Source organism: Mucor velutinosus, assembly GCF_035048745.1.
Source record: "Mucor velutinosus strain NIH1002 chromosome Unknown tig00001564, whole genome shotgun sequence".
Classification (NCBI taxonomy): Eukaryota; Fungi; Mucoromycota; class Mucoromycetes; order Mucorales; family Mucoraceae; genus Mucor; species Mucor velutinosus.
Window position 1 is genome coordinate 2,993,858 of NW_027041906.1, and position 16,441 is coordinate 3,010,298.

Consider the following 16,441-nt stretch of genomic DNA (forward strand, 5'->3'; position numbering starts at 1 on the left):
TAGTATGTTCTTTTCTTCATTCTTTTATTATTATTATGTTTCTTTGAAGCATACCTTCTTTATGTTGCGTGGATGTGCCTATCCCTGAAGCTCAACAAGACTTTATCCGAGGCTAGGAGGTAGATAGGCCGCCTCCACTTGATTATCACTACTTACTTTAGTGATGATTGAGGGTCTCAATGCCAGAATCTAAAGCTAGGTGGTGTAAGTAAGGCATGCTCTAGCACCTGAGGGGAATTTGATGATAGTAACAGCTATATTGCTATATACAGCGGAGCTTAAAATTTTGCCTCACATCAAAACAGGGGGAAACCCTCGCAAAATTTTTTTTGGTCAGCGGAGTTTTCAAGCAATCTGATTGGCTAAGAGGTTGAAACAACGAAGGTCTACAACCAGTCGGTTTTGTATGTATTTGTCGTTTATTATCATAGTTTTATGTTTGTAATAAAAGGTTATCTAAATATATACAACTCAAGTTCTTTTTCAAAGGTAATCTAGACTGCAGCAACTACTATAGGGGGAAAAACTGTCCCGTTCGTTCAAATAATCTTGACTTTTACCCAGTGTATTGCCAAAACTCAAAAAGAAAATACCTCCCATACTGCGTTCGACAGAACAGCTTGTTGTAACTGTCTGAAATACGTGAGAATGGATATGTCTTTTTATTTTCAGTAAAATCAGATAGAGAGAAAAGGGAAGGGTGAATGTCTACTGCTATTTATATGTATGATTTATGGATTGCTTACACACCCGTCTAGAATGGTGTTCTCATGCTAAGTTTTAGTGTCAATCCTCACTTATGCTAAATGGTAATTATTTCAGATATAGATGATCAGTCTAAATATCTTTAGTAGCTCTTGGCAACGTTAATTACTTACATTCCTTATCTGCTATCTTTTGACATATAGAGAATAGCTTATCGAAACTTAGCTTATGTGAATATCATGATTATCGTTTACATGTTGAACAGCTTATTTACATATGCTCCATATGTGCATAGTTTATTGCTCAATTCAATCTACGACATTATGATTCAGGAACAGTTATATGTGTGAATACAACACAGCTAACAGGAATTACAGTAACGTAAAAAACTTATGGTTGGACTATATTTTAATCCCAGTATAACTAGCCAAAGTGGGAAGTGTCAAAACTGTTAGGTGGGTAATTCTAGATGATATAAAATCGTTGATATCTTTACTTCCAATAAACGTATCGGAGAGATCTAAAAAACTACCTGCGGTATGCTCATGATATTTAATACCCCAGGAGCATTTTAAAAGTATAAAAGAAGCTAGTTTTCTCATATTTTTTCTTTATTTCTTTGCTTTCATATTTTTTTTTCAAAACTTTCATTATGCCTGCTCGTTTAACACAAGTGTTGTGCCAGAAGGGCTACAACTGTCTATAAAGATTAAGGTATTCTTGATGGGTAGATATGTCTGTGTTGTGCAACAACATGGACAAGCTATGAAAATTGAAGTGCATCTCAGCCATCTAAACACTGAGGTTCACCAGATGTGATAAGCGTTGTGCAAGATAAGTTGCTATTTTGGCATTCAGAACTTGGTATAAATAGAGTAACTCTTGTCTTCATCAATAAATCTTTAGCTTTTGTGTCTGATCTTATTCAAATAAGTCTTTTCTTGTTTTTATAGTATCGAACGTTTTTTATAAGCTACAAATAATAATCCTTTTATTCTTTGTGCTTAACAGTACAAAATAACAGAAAAAGAGTGCCAAAAATATATTGATAGTATGCCTGCCCGAACCAAGGCTCTTATCAAGAGCAAAGGTGGTTCAACTCACTATTAATGATTTTATAATAAAATGTACATTTTTCTTTATTTTTAAACAATAAAATCATTCGATTTCAGTTTTTGAAAAAGTCATAATTATGTATAGATAGCACTACCTTCTCTCATTCAAACGATATATATATCTCGACTTCGTATACAAGGAGATGACTAAAAACTAATGCAGAAAGACAAAATTTTAAACGAACAGGACAGTTTTTCCCCCTACAGTATTTGCTCTGTCATCCATTAAACCGTTCTGTAGAATTTGAAAAAAAAAATACCATACTGTCAAACTGGCAGGTGGAGAGCAGTAAACTGAGGAATCTCTACTACTACTAGCAAGGTAGGTGAGCCTCCTTATAAACTTTAAACATGGATAAAAGTCCTATTAATGAGAATGGACATAACATTCAAATCAAATAAAATCAATTACTGTCTATTCATACTAAAAGCAACTCCAGCAAACTAAGCATGATTTCGCTTTGTCTAGACGAATATTTAGGCTCTTATCCGAAGTACCTTGATCTATCCTTTGTATGAGGATTATTAATATCAATCTATTAGCATGTATCCAATAGATACAGTTTATCTAGCCCATGTCAGTAATAGTACTACACATTTGAGTGTATTACATCGCTGAGTGTACATCTTTAACATGTACCTGGATATATTGCATATCGTGTGTATGTCCATAGCATATCTCATATATAGTACAAGTCTGTATTACATAATGTATCTGTAGCTAGTATCGCTAATATAAGCATGTGTCTTGTAGTGCGAACCATGAAGTGCACATTTGAAGCAGCCAGCTCATATTACATTGTTCTTAGTGTTTACCCAAATATGACGCGACAAACATCCGTAGTCAATATCGGAATACAAGTATAAGTTTATAGCACTATCCACGCCCGTGGTGCCATCTATAGCCTACATCTTATATAGTATGAATCTTGTAGTACTAATTTATCTGAAGTTCATATCATTCTTATAGTATAAATTCATATCGTAAATCTAATCCAGTGCACACTTCCCCCCCTTATTATCTCTGATTTGAAATGTCTTCGGCGAGAGACGGCAGGGGGACGCCGTCATCGAGCGTAACGAGATTGATCGTTTAGTGTATTATTATACTATAGTATTAGTAGTATGTATGTGTTGAGCGAATACAATACTTTGCATGATGGTTGAATGGTTTGATGCTGCTTCTAAAAGAGTGGATAGGCCTGTATTGGTGCTATAATAGATGTTTTTCTGATTACTCACAAAATGTGGGTTTGTTTATTACTACAGCAAGAATATAGACCTGTCCGCTCTAGTGGTAGCAGCATTCAATCATTCAGCGTCATACAAAGCAGTGCAGAGCATGCTATATTCGTTCACCTAGTCCCTAAAAGTATATGTCTCTCTCCATTCCATATTAATCTTGCTAGTGGTCCTGCAGTCCATCATATTGACTTTACACTACGTAAGGTGCCCATCATGCGAATGCAGCCATTTATTCAATCAAAACTCTAATAACCAGTCAATACAGCGCTACTAACAACATTCTTCAAGCCAGGAAAGCGTTTGAATCTCCACTGCTAGAGCGTTGGATAGGTTCATTGGACTCAATGAACGAAACACAAAGCAAACCGTGAACCATGTGCATAATCCATTCAAATTCGCGAAGAGATGCTGTACAACGCATGAAAGATTTAAGAGTTGAGATTGACAGATGTAGATTCAGATTTCCTGAAGGAAGGCTTGTCACTGTCGTTGATACCAATCTTATTACGAACTTGGGCCTGTATATTCATCCACACATCATCAAGGTAACATTCCAACTATTAATGATGGCTAGACACTTGAATTGCTCACAGAAGAAAGAAATAGGACACATGGATTATTAGGGCTGTTATTAACAGATAGGGCCGACGATTGCTCATATCCAGTGTTGTATTTCCTATGGAAATTGCTTGATATAATTGTCGATTTCATTGTGATCTATCGATCCATCAAAGACGATTGATAGAGATCCGACCAACTAACATAATGCCCCATAGGTTGGAGACGCCATCCGAGGATTTAAGAAGTGCAAACAGAGTATAAACACCACAGAGACACTGGCGCTCGCTCACTCCATAACATACATTCAATCACACAATTTAATGCAGTAATTTTTTTAAATAAGTAATGAGACACATACTTAAGTCGATCGGGTATCATAGATAGTTATTCATGTTCATGACATTGAATAACACGTTGAGGACTCTCTCTGAGCCAGTATATAGAATTCACCTCAAATGCAGCATTGACGAACATATCCTGTATATGATTTGTATTTTGTGATTTACATGCAAATGGAACATTTTTAAAACCTTTATACAAGTTGGTATAGCCTTCTTATTAACATATCTAGCGCACTGAATATGAATAGAGGACGTGATATGTATAGTAGTTTTGTAGAGTATTCACGTATCCATGAAATCGTATTTCTCTTATAATATGTTCTATAAAAACAGTTTCATGAAAATGAGCTTAATCCTAGAATTGCACATGATACTCCAAGTATAAACCCCCAAATGGCATAATCAGAAATCGTACAATCTTGACGCTAATTGTAGTAATACGCATAGCATGGAGCAATGAAATAAAGTGGATTAGTTGATATTACTATTTTTTTTATTGAAAACGAACCACACACATAGAATAATTAAAACAATGGGTAAAACAATGGATCCCTCCGAGCATTAACGTGGGCAGATAGTTAGTTTATTTATACCAAGATATATGTTAACACATTTGATAACTAAGCTAGCATTTGAATATTCTCAAGTACGTGTATATTGCATTGAGTATGCATTGCCCATTAACGCATCATAGTTATCTTTTTTGCTTTAATAAGCGAGCCGTTCTTGGTTTGGAAAGGCAGAGCTTACATTGGATCTCCCATTGACAAAAAAAAATTAGATCATCATTTATAGTCTATACTACCAAAACAACTTACTGCTCCTGTCTATACTCTGAGTGTTCATATCGAGCTAATGTCAACAATTGGCATTCCCACCTCTTTCTTGCTTCAATAAGCGAGCCGTAGCTCTGATACTCTTAATGGCGGAAGAAAGAGCTTGTCTCGGCAGCTATTAACTGGCGCAGGTCATAGCTCGTGTAAGCATGTAGAAAATGAAGTAAACTAGTGCCAACAATTGGCATTCCCAACTCTGCTAGGCGGAAGATTTTATATATTAAAGGAAAAAAAAAAGAAAGGAATGCGTTTATCCTTCAATCCCATCACGTCACGTTTATAAATTTGGCCTGAGCTCCAAAACTAGTGAGACATGTGAACTCATTCAAGATTGGACAGATTTCATTTCTTCGACTTCTTTAATCTATTCTGTGATACTCGACTATATAAACTGTAATGATCACTCTATGCTTCCTAATACATTCTTGAAGTACTTTTCAAGGCGCTTCCAATGGTGCCAAATTATATAGATGTTTTGAATAAACTTATTGAATGATTTGTAAAAATATGAAAAGAGGTTTCTGGCCAAAAAGTCGAAATTTTACATATCAAAGTCCCACGAAGATGATTTCAGAGGTTGCTTTCGATCGATAGAAACATTTTGATTCAAGATATACTATAGTAAAAGTCTTCATTATCAAGGTGAAAAATGCGATCGTTTTATTTTCAATGAAAATCATGAGGGGTACCTCATGCTTTTTGGTCGATTTTTGACCATGTTTTTTGGGTCCTCAAAAAGTTGAGCAAAGGTGTCAGGATGTTACTACTACTCAAGTAAAATTGTTTGGCATTATTCCGGTGGCTCAGAACGGTTTACATGTCAATATATGAAAGCTTGAAAGCTGTCAAATTTGGTTATGTATTGCTTTATAGCTTTTATTTTCAAGGTATGAATCACACCTTTGATAGATGCAATTAAGCCCTCATATAGATCAATGCTACCAAGTGTTGAATTAGACGCCTTATTACCATGGTTTTGCGCCTTTGTTTCGCTGCGGTAAAACCCCCTATAAATCAATGCTATCAAGTGTTGAATTAGACGCGTTATGTTCTTCCCCCAAACACCCTCCCCATTACCGGCTTTGCCGGTGGTTTTATTCACCTTGTACAGCACACAATTCTTTAAAATTATGAAAGGATATGATTTGTTTGTCTACTTTTTTTGAATGTTTTACAGTATATATAGTGAAAATTATTATCTCTCATTATATAAAGCAGCGAGAAACATTATATTGATATTTAATCATGTATAATGTCTTTTTGAGCAATGAAAGCAGTATTTTTTTTCGTGCATACTCGAGATGTGCTTCATTTTGATGATGGGGGAATCAATGCAGACACGACACTCATTGCATTTTATTTGGTGTGTGTTATTTTTTAAAATTCATGTCGATCAAGTTAAAGACAGGTGCCATTTGTAATATATGAATTTTTATTCGCCAGTAAACTTAACATTGTCTTGGATGTTGCTTGATTGAGATGCGACACAAACAAGTTAAGTACAATAGTTTGCACACTCCAATTTTGCAATCCATGCAAGTTGATTGCTCATAAGCCAGTGGTGATTAATATTGAGAGTATTGGTATTGAGTGTTTGTTGGTGGCGGTGGGAAATAAGTTGGCTATTAATCGTCGTCTTCCTCATTTACGTTTGTATCGATGAGAGGATGGTAATCGTACAGCTTCTTGGTGTGGATGTTATAATATGTTCCGTTGCGTTGATCAATATAACCATTTTTATCCGGTTCACCAGGGACGATGGTAATAGCTGTGTTCGATGCTTGACTTGGAGCTCTTGGAGCAGCTGATGACTCCGGTGTTGATGCTGGAGCATTTCTAAACATGAACATGGGAAGCTTGGACTTATGGTTGCGAGGTGGCGTGTAGTAGGTATCACGGATGTACGACAGCTTGTGATTTGGAGAGTGGGCCTGACGTCTGTTGAAAGACACGCAATTTGAGTGTTCTGGGGTTTTGTGTCTCTTGATAATCTCGTCCAAGCGCAACATGTGCTGCCTCATAGTCAACAGCCAAGCAATTGTGGGACCGAAATTCTCCAGCGAAGAATATGATGATGGGATATTAAATTCATGCCTATGCATGTTTACGTACAATCCTTGAGATTCAAGATGAATGGAAGTCATCGTACAGTGCGAGCCAGCAAATTGCATTCCCCAACAGGTAGCGTCATTCAGATCTTCAGGTACTAATTTGATGATTTCGTCCAGAGCATCCTTTGTCTCGCGAGTCAATTTCCCCTCGTCAGTGATAGCTTTATCATCGGCATTGTTCAAAGCACATTCACCAGCACCTACATCAATCTGATCATTATGAACATCAACCAAGAGACGGAAATCAATCTTCGATGACTTGATATAGCTGGCACCATTATATTGTTCGTTCTTGTTGATATTGCTTGCCGAGTTGACCGATTCACCACTTTTGATTCTAATGATATTTTTTTCAGGGGGGAACATTGCTTCAAGGATTCGAGACCAGATGCATTGAAGGTAATCACTTTCTGTCACTTTTTTGCTTGGTGGCTTGATCAACATGTGAGGGTACTTTTTCATGATTTTCAATAACGCTTTCAGGATGGTGAGAGCAGCAAGGTTTTGAAATATCCTCCGTTGCATGCCCTTGTCACCGATGTATTCAACACAGCTCTACAGAAGGGTAAGTTTCCTAAATCTTGGAACGAAACCATTATGTGTCTTTTGTACAAGAAAGGCGATCCAACTCACATGAAAAACTATCGACCTTTATCCTTGGCCAACTCGGATTACAAGCTTTTTACTCGATGCATCAACCGGCGTATCATGGACGTCTCTACCCAGCTTATCAGCCGCCACCAGTTAGGATTCATTCCAGGACGATATATTGCTGAAAATGGTATGATTTGTCAACTAATCATGGAAGACGCACAACGAAAATGGACAGTTGCGGAACAACGGGACGACGATCCTACATTTGGCTCTTTGGATGCTGATATTGGCCTTCTCCTTGATCAAGAAAAGGCATATGATCGTGTAAATTTAGACTACCTTCGGCACGTCTTGCTGAAATTTGGCTTCCCCGTCCTTTGGTGAAATGCATCTACAAGTTAATGGGTGACAACCTGATTCGCATCAACCTCAATGGACACTTATCGTCCGAAGTGGCGAAACTGAGAGGTTTGAAGCAGGGTGATCCACTGTCTCCAATCCTATACAATCTAGCTTTTGAACCCTTCTTGTTGGCCATTATTAACGATCGTCAATTCCAAGGGTACCTTATGGGAACTGAACGAACCAAGCTTCTTTGTTATGCTGATGATGCCTTGGTATTTGTCCATGATTCTGCTGATCTCGCTCGGTTGCAAATACATATGTCCAGGTATTGCGGCGCTTCCAATGCCAAATTCAACTACGATAAGGTGGAGGCTTTTTCGGTATCTGGCAGAGATACATGGGATATTTGGGAGACCTCGTTGGCTCAAATCCACATCAATCATCTACATTCCGTCGAAGATGATGTACCTTTAATCTATTTGGGGTTTCCTTTGGTTCAAAGTCGTCTCCAACGTGTCAACTTCATGGGCTCGCTGGTAACAAAGATCAAAATTGCCACTCAAATACATTCTACTCGATCACTGTCGGTTGTCGGTCGAGCTACTGTCTTGAACTCTCTTTTGCTCTCCAAACTTTGGTACATCCTACGGGTTACTCCGTTGACTCTGGCAGACTTCAAACAGCTGAGATCTCTTGCCATACAATTTTTGAGAAAGAACATATTCCCCGTCATCCCATGGTCTGTCTGGACTCTTCCAAAGGAACAAGGTGGTCTCGGGGTGATCGACATCCAGCTACAAGCTTCGGCGTTGTACTTTCGATGGTTGCAACCTTTGTTGGTGTATGATCAATCCACCATTGATGCCCATCCTGTGTCATCTCTTCTCAGCCATCACATTCGAAATGTTAACAACTGCCAATTTCACCAAATCCCTTTGCTTTTTCCCTCGTCTCGTTCTCAAGGGTTACTGAAACAACGAACTGGCACTGTGGATATGATATATCGTGCTGTTGATTATCTCCCTCGTTCTTTTGGCTCTGCCCGCATTAATACAGCTACTGCTATGGCGTTGCCACTGCAGGCTGCAGTGTTTGTCCCTCCCTCCTCCAGCTTCGTGCTTCCTCTTCGTGTCAAAGAAATGATGGTGGCCGACGTTTTTCAGTATGATTCCCGGCTCAATTTCGTCCATTGGAAGGATACTCGCGACCCCTCTCTGCTCACCTGGAAAAGAACTCCCTCCACAGTGTTCAAAGGCCTAGCGACAGGGAAATTACAGTTTCAACCTTACTTCGAGCCAGTCTGTAGCCCAGCTCCTTTAGAGGATTCAGTCGTCTCATTTGCTCCTTTGATTGAGCAGTTTCGTCTCCTTGATGATCAACCTCTTGGTAATGTTCAGGCCTCGGCTAAGGCATTTCGTCGGGCTGTCCTTTCGTCTGTGGTCTCTCCTTTGGCATTGCGCAAAATCTCTGCGTCCAGCTGGAAATTTTTTTGGTCCCTGTCTCTTACCACTGTCCAACGTAATGTGATATACCGTCTCATTCTGGGTCGAATTCCTCACCGTCGATTTTTGCATTTTATTATGCCCAAAGTCTTTGAGTCTCCTCTCTGTCCAGTTTGTTTGTCTATGAACGATTCCCCAAGTCACCTCCTCTTTCATTGTCCTTCTAAAGAGAAAGTTTGGCAGGGAGTCATCTTCGAGTTTCTGTGGCCTACCACCTCGATTCTAGATATTAAAGAGGCTCTTCTGCAACTTGATTTCTCCAACGTTTGGTATTGCCAAATTGCTGGAATCAAGCCTTTCCGAATCCTCATCATCACCCTTGGTCAACTGTGGCTTGCCCACATGAGGTTCATCTATGACAATGTTCCTATGGACCATACAGCGATATTGGCCAGTATTCGAACCAGTGTTCGTCAGACCATTGCGGAAGATCAGTGCCATTCCCTCCTGTAATCCAAAGCCAATTATTAGATAGTTTTTTTTTTTATATAGTTTAGTTTAGTATATTATTCTTCATATTTTAGCTTATAGTTACCCAATTCTTTATCTAAATTGCACTCGCCTCTTCACTCTGACCTATTACTCTCAGTGTACGCGAATCAATCAATAAACAAATTTTTTTTTTTAAAAAAAAAAAGGTGAGAGCAGCAATAGTAAGATCACAGCTTGATTTCTTAACTTCCTTTTTTACCAGCGATATACAGCAATCATAGTCACCAGACAAGCCTAAAGTACCACCAACAATAATGATCACATCCTTGACTCTTTCATTCAGATCAATAGGAACAATCTTGAGCCTTTCATCAAACAACAGCTGTAGTTCAGACCATTCGGATTCTGTGAACAGGCTTCTTTGCGAGGCGAGGGAATTGTCAGAGAGGTCCACTATGGAAGAGAGGCCGTTGGTCATAATCTTGCGTTGTCGTGCAGTCAGAGCTTGTTTCAAGAGTAGTTTTGAATGCATGTCAATGGCTCCCTTTTTAATAATAGTACCAACACTTGCGTCTTGGCCGGCAACAAAAAAGTTGTCCGATTCACTAATATCATTATTCGACTGTTGGCTGCGTCTTTTCTGTCTCCTGGTTTCGATATGGGTCTGATCGCTTCGCTTATTTGTGGAGAATTGCGTAGCAGCAGCAGCAGATGACGATGATGAGTGAGCAGTATCAACAGCAGATGACGATGATGAGTGAGCAGTAGCAGCAGCAGATGACGAGGGCGAGTGGGCAGTATCAGCAAAAATAGCAGTAGATGAGGAAGAATGGGCATCAGCAGCAGACGCAGCAGCAAATGCGGCAGTTTTCATCATTGAGCTAAGTACAACAGATTGGCTAGTTCTGTTCTTGAGAGATAAATCCTTCAAGGTAGTAGCATGCTTCTCCCAGAACTCATTGATAACACCACGGCCACTTGATAAGTTGAGGCTTTTCTTGATTCCTTGTATATGTTTCTTCACTAAACTGTCATCAATGAATGCTGTGTACAGTTTCTCCAGATCTTGAGATAAGTTGTAAAATGCACTGCGCTTGTCTGTGGTTGGAGCTTTCTCAATCAAACTGGTGAGATATCCAATGGCTTCCCAACTGAGAGGTTCCTGGCTGATCCAATAGTCTTGAACGTCAATGCATGAATGGTTAGCTTCACATTTGCTTACGATATCATGGATACTTACCTCGTAAAAAAAGGCTTTCCTTAATCACATCCAAAGGGTCCATTTTCAATTGATTAGAAACAAGAGCAAATGATGAAGAAAAGAGAAAAGTGAGACGCGAAAGACCCCACTTTTTTTATAATCTGCAAGACGTGATCTAACGCTTTTTCCAACGTTGCACTCAATCGGCATCCAATGAACTGCTCTTGCAAACGTTTTGCAGGAATATCCTTTACAGGTACATTCTCTTACCCAAGAAGATTGTGCACTACGCTTATAGCGGGCTATATATGCATATCAAGCAATACAACCTTACACAGAGCAACTGAGATAGCTGTTTGGCGACACTGTCTGTAAATTTGGAATGTTGAGTAAGCAGGTGAGTTTTACTTTAGATACAAATCAAGAGCAACCAAGACGAGCATACAGCTTTTGCTTATTTTAGAATGATTTCTAGGTGATTCACCATCTATTGAAAGCCTTTGTTCTATAATTTATGACAAGCGTACAATATTGCTGTAAATAGTGATTGTGATACCTTGTCAGATATTCCATAGTGCAACTTGTAACAGCTCATCGCCGTGTCTTGGTTGATTCACTTACTCATCTATGTTCCCAAATCCCATATTACTATCATTTCTTTTTCCTCCCTGAGAATTCTTTCATTCTGTCTCATTGGTTTTATTGTACCAGTTTGTAGGTAAACATTGATACAACTACTCAATACAGCTAGTAATAAAGAGGATCGTGAAAAAAAAAAAACTAAAGGTGCGTACAAGATAAGTTTGTTGAGCTTTTTTTTTATTAATCGCCACGAGTAGTGAAAAGTAAAAGTTTTTTACAGAACTAGCCTCTTTTACTATCGTAAAGGTGAATACAAAAACTCACTGATGTTCTTCGACATTGCTGCCGAGTGCGAGCATAAAGACGCTCAATACATTCTGGGTATCATGTACATGCATGGCAAAGGTGTCCCAAAAGACAATGAGTCTGCATTAGGATGGTAGATGAAGGCATCTGAAAATGATACTATCAGTGTCAGAAGAAACATTGGAGTATGCTACCGCAATGGAATTGGCATTGAGCAGATCTGCAATACAGCACAGCTACTCTATACAACATCGGATATCAGGATGAGGTTACAAAATGGCCTATTTATGGTTCAAAATTGCAGCAGAAAATGACCATGTGTCAGCACAATATGCATTGGATTACTCTATCATGAAGGACATAGCGACCGCAAGACTATACCAAAGCACTGACTTGGTTCACAAGAGTTGCAGATTGAGATAAAACTGGTGGAGCTTACAACAACATTGGACGTATGTATAAGAAGGGACTTGGAGCGAATACAGACTATAAAAAGGCTATGGGTTTCCATCTGAAAGCACTATACCAAGGCAACTCAATGGCAAACGACAATATTGGGTAACTATTTGAGAATGGACTTGGAGCCTTATAGGATGACACAGAAGCCGTAGAATACTACAATAAATCAGCAGAGAAGGACAACAAAAATGGGCTACTACATCTCGGCATCATGTACCTGAACGGAAGTCTCATTTTTGCCCTGGATATATCAATTCAGTGGTTTCAAAAAGCACAGGAAGCAGGCCAACCTGATGCAAAGACATATCTATAAAAAAAAAAAAAAAAAAAAAAAGCTCAATCAACACATCAAATTTCAACAGGATTGAAAAGACAGCGCGACACTTTCAAAAGAAGAGTCTCAGGGCTTGAGGAGACATTATCAATTAGCACAAGACAAGGTAGAACAAGCAGAAAAGGACACTAGAGAAAAAAGAAGAAAAGGTGATATTGCTTGCTCAGCTCGAGGTTCAGAATCTCAATTGCGAAACATCATTGACACGATTTGCGATAGTGATGACTGCATATCCGTTATATCAAGCAAAGACGGTCCATCTATCAAAACAAGGCTTTCCTTTCTGTTAACAGAAGATGCACTGTCAATAGATAAACCAAGCACACCCAATGAACTCAACAAGGCAAACAATGAAGCTTTAATACAAAAAAAAAAAAAAAAGCAAACAACGAAGCAAACAAAACTACCTAGAATATCACACATACCCAACACGCGAGATCCTTATAACAACAGTGATTTATAAGCCAAATGAAAAAGATGATGCATTTAATTATTAGGATAATGATAGGGATGTATATATAGAGACTGAATAAACTACTGAAAGAATGCATGCATTAAATGAAAAAAAGAAATGATACGGATATGTTTGCAAGATAAAAAGTGTTGTGAGAATGGGCGATTAATGTCTACGAGGTGATGCGTTTGCGAATGCTGCTGCCAAAGAATCATAAGCGGGTGGTAATGAGGCTGAAAACAAGTCTTGATTCAGGGTAGATACACTGCGATATGAGGGCACCTTGCCTAGATCAACACCATTCCACCACAAGGGTCGACTCGGTGATGATGAGTTTTCTTCTAGTATATCCAAATCACCTGCGCTACTCTCCTCAAAGTCCATGGAAGGTCTTCTTGAATGATGTCTACTGCCGCTGTTGGAACCTGGAATTGTCATTGGCCTTGAATGTGCTGTCAAGTCAGACGATGATCTCTCCTCCAACTCTTCGCTAATTCTGTCTGGTACAGCCACTGCTGATGATAACGACAGCATGCGAGACCAACCCGTGATGCTAACAGGCTGTCGTGAGTCTTGTAACTCTCGAGTAGATGATAACCCCACACCAGCCGATACGATAGGCTCATTTGTGCCTGCCTCTGAAATGGAGGTTCTTGTACGAAGTTGCTCTACAACATGGGGATCATAGGGCACAGATCGCCATGATTCATCATACGCTGGTAATGTTGTTAATTCCTCTGTCACTGCAAATGATTCCACTACAATGATTTGTACTGCACAACGGAGCTCTGAGATGTGACCATCTGCATTTGCTAGTGAGATAACAAACTTGAGTCGATGTCGAATACGGATCATGTCATTTTCAGCATCAGCGAATATGACGGGAGACTTGGAGGGTACTGGAAGATCAAGCACACGATCCCAAGTAGGTGGCGATGCTGTAGTGGATACTGCTTCCGAGAAGGGATGATCGACTCTGACCAAACGAACAATGCGAGTGTCTGTCTTTGTATGGCCGTTGGCAGTGTATGTACAGTACTCCTTGATGGAAGCCATTATCGCATGTACTCGCAGATGTGAAGCGATGGGCAGAATCTTGAATGAGATGGGAATGGTGTCGTTGAATGCATACAGTTTGGAGGGCACACTGATATCATACACCATTTTTTGAGCCCACGTGTTGTGGATTTCCAATGACTGCACCAGTTCAAACTGTGAGGGCAGGATGCATCTGACAATGCGAATGTTGCGCTTCTTGATTGTGTTTTGGACAAATGCTGAGCGCTCAATGGTGGCCTTCAAGCGGTAACTGACACTACCCACATCAGAATCCAACGTTTGTGCTAGATTGCCAGGCAACAGCAGTTCAAAATCCCACTTGTGCTGTCCAGCTGATAGAATGGTGCTCTTTTTGTGTGGAGTTGCGTTCTGACTACTGTTTGCTGTTGGAGAAATCAGTTGGGGTTTGACAAATTCCCAAGCGTGAGATAAAATGGTGCGTTCTTGCTTGTGATAATGCTGATGATGGCCCACTCCTATTCGTCTCCAATGCATCAGCATCCATGCCATTGACACCCTTACTGCAGACTTACCTTCTGACCATGATACCTTCATTTTGCCTACAAATGACAGGTTGACTGATTTGACTTTGATAGGCTCAGAGATATTTAAAATTAAAGATCCCTGAAGCATTTTTCCTGCAGCTTCATTTGCGTGGCCCAGTAGTACAATTTCATCAGACTGAACATTGATCTTTAAATCGATACTTTTACCAAAAGCGCTTATCATGTTTAAAGAGAGAGAGAGAGATAAAGAAAAGAAGAAAAAGGGAAAAAGAAAGAGGGAAAAAAAAAAAAAAGGGACCCTTATATATACCATAATAACATGGGATGATGTGAGGCTCACTAGTGCGTTTATGTAAAAAGAAAATCTCATTGACCAGTCAAAAGCACGCCGATTTTAGCTTGCCACCAATCTCATGAAAGAGGGCGGGCAAGCCAGGGATCAGAAAATTGAAAACCGTTCTGTGTAACTCGTCTGCTGGTTAGGGTATTTTTACAAGGTATATTTTGTACCACGATTCATTCCAATTTCTGCTTCGAATAGACGAAAGATACGGATTCCTACCATGTTGTGTCGAGATCATGGAAATTGTTACTGCCATCAATGATTTCCTATGTTTGTGCATTTTTCCTGATTGCATGGTATCAGATCAACAACAGTAGCAAATAAGCAATGAGATATCACTACGCAATATACATGTACGGGGTATATCTGATCGGATCAGACATGGACAAGTGTACAGGTTTAAATTAAATATGTCTGATCTAACACGGATCGACCCTTTCCAAAGGCAAACGTTGGTCCTTTTGAATGAATGGATCGTTTATAGCCAGACAGCCAAGTTGTCATATACTAAAAGCTGTATAAATCATGCATCTAGCATCATCTGCCGCCATCTGTTCATACCAAGATGTTGTGTCTGTTGTTCCATTCGGCATATTCGCTGTAAAATGCGGAGAAATCAGGAGTGAAAGAGTATAAAATGACATTAAAAAGAAACGTGCACATTACTTATTCGCAATTCTGTTGGAAATTTCTTCTTTTGTGTCAAATGTAACGTTGCTGTAGAGCAGAACACTCTACCTGCTTGTAGTACACAACGAAACATTATGCATCTTGGGCCGATTTTGATAAGATAATGGCCTGTTCATCTAGATGGCAGACTACAAACATGCGATTCATGTGATTGTCTCGATCGAATGCGCAACATCTATTGCATTATAGGCAGATGATGCTGCTAGCGTGGTCTCGGCCTGTATTATTGTGTATAGAGCGCAGGCTTTCTTTTGCTGAGGGTGAGAAGATTCCCTCCTTTCTAAAGTGTGGAGAAGAGGCTCGAACATTGAAAGGATATGACTTCACAGAGCTCTTGCGCAGTACAAGCACGCTCAAATGTCCGCGAAAGCTTATATATCTATATTTATAGCCTTTTTGAATGCATTCAGATGCAAGCAATCAATTCATTGTAACCTGAAACTAAGATGCTCTCGGGTTTTCACGCAAAATTTCATGTGTTGCATCCAAAATTCTTGCTTACGAGAGTCTGACATGCACGCAGCACATGCTGGCATTTGTATAGCAGAAAGGGGTGTTTATGTGCATGTCTCTTTGATGTACTGATTAGAAGAGTATTTTTTCGAGCAAGTGTATCAAAGAGTTGTAGAAACAAACCATTGACGTCCATCCTTGGTTTAGCAAATCGTGCTTCAAAATGCAAAATCCACAGATCAAAAAATGCAAACCTAATGCAGGGCT

The 16,441-nt window shown here is 39.4% G+C and overlaps 5 protein-coding genes across 5 annotated transcripts; 2 read left to right on the forward strand and 3 right to left on the reverse strand.

Moving 5' to 3' along the window:
- Positions 1-6,428: 6,428 nt before the first annotated feature.
- Positions 6,429-7,376, reverse strand: KAE1_2 (putative tRNA threonylcarbamoyladenosine biosynthesis protein kae1; the record flags this gene model as incomplete). Its single annotated transcript, XM_064830457.1, has 1 exon — positions 6,429-7,376. The coding sequence occupies one exon, from the start codon at positions 7,374-7,376 to the stop codon at positions 6,429-6,431; it is 948 nt and encodes a 315-aa protein (XP_064682959.1).
- Positions 7,377-7,437: 61 nt separating this feature from the next.
- Positions 7,438-7,892, forward strand: ATC70_011264 (uncharacterized protein; the record flags this gene model as incomplete). The annotated part of the gene is made up of 2 exons (XM_064830458.1): positions 7,438-7,479; positions 7,530-7,892. The coding sequence occupies 2 exons, from the start codon at positions 7,438-7,440 to the stop codon at positions 7,890-7,892; spliced, it is 405 nt and encodes a 134-aa protein (XP_064682960.1).
- A 17-nt stretch (positions 7,893-7,909) lies between these two features.
- On the forward strand, positions 7,910-9,808 carry ATC70_011265 (uncharacterized protein; the record flags this gene model as incomplete). Its single annotated transcript, XM_064830459.1, has 1 exon — positions 7,910-9,808. One exon carries the CDS (start codon positions 7,910-7,912, stop codon positions 9,806-9,808), a length of 1,899 nt encoding a protein of 632 aa, XP_064682961.1.
- Positions 9,809-9,898: 90 nt separating this feature from the next.
- Positions 9,899-11,070, reverse strand: ATC70_011266 (uncharacterized protein; the record flags this gene model as incomplete). Its single annotated transcript, XM_064830460.1, has 3 exons — positions 9,899-9,931; positions 10,047-10,966; positions 11,028-11,070. 3 exons carry the CDS (start codon positions 11,068-11,070, stop codon positions 9,899-9,901), a joined length of 996 nt encoding a protein of 331 aa, XP_064682962.1.
- A 2,218-nt stretch (positions 11,071-13,288) lies between these two features.
- On the reverse strand, positions 13,289-14,911 carry ATC70_011267 (uncharacterized protein; the record flags this gene model as incomplete). The annotated part of the gene is made up of 2 exons (XM_064830461.1): positions 13,289-14,658; positions 14,716-14,911. The coding sequence occupies 2 exons, from the start codon at positions 14,909-14,911 to the stop codon at positions 13,289-13,291; spliced, it is 1,566 nt and encodes a 521-aa protein (XP_064682963.1).
- Between the last annotated feature and the right edge of the window lie 1,530 nt (positions 14,912-16,441).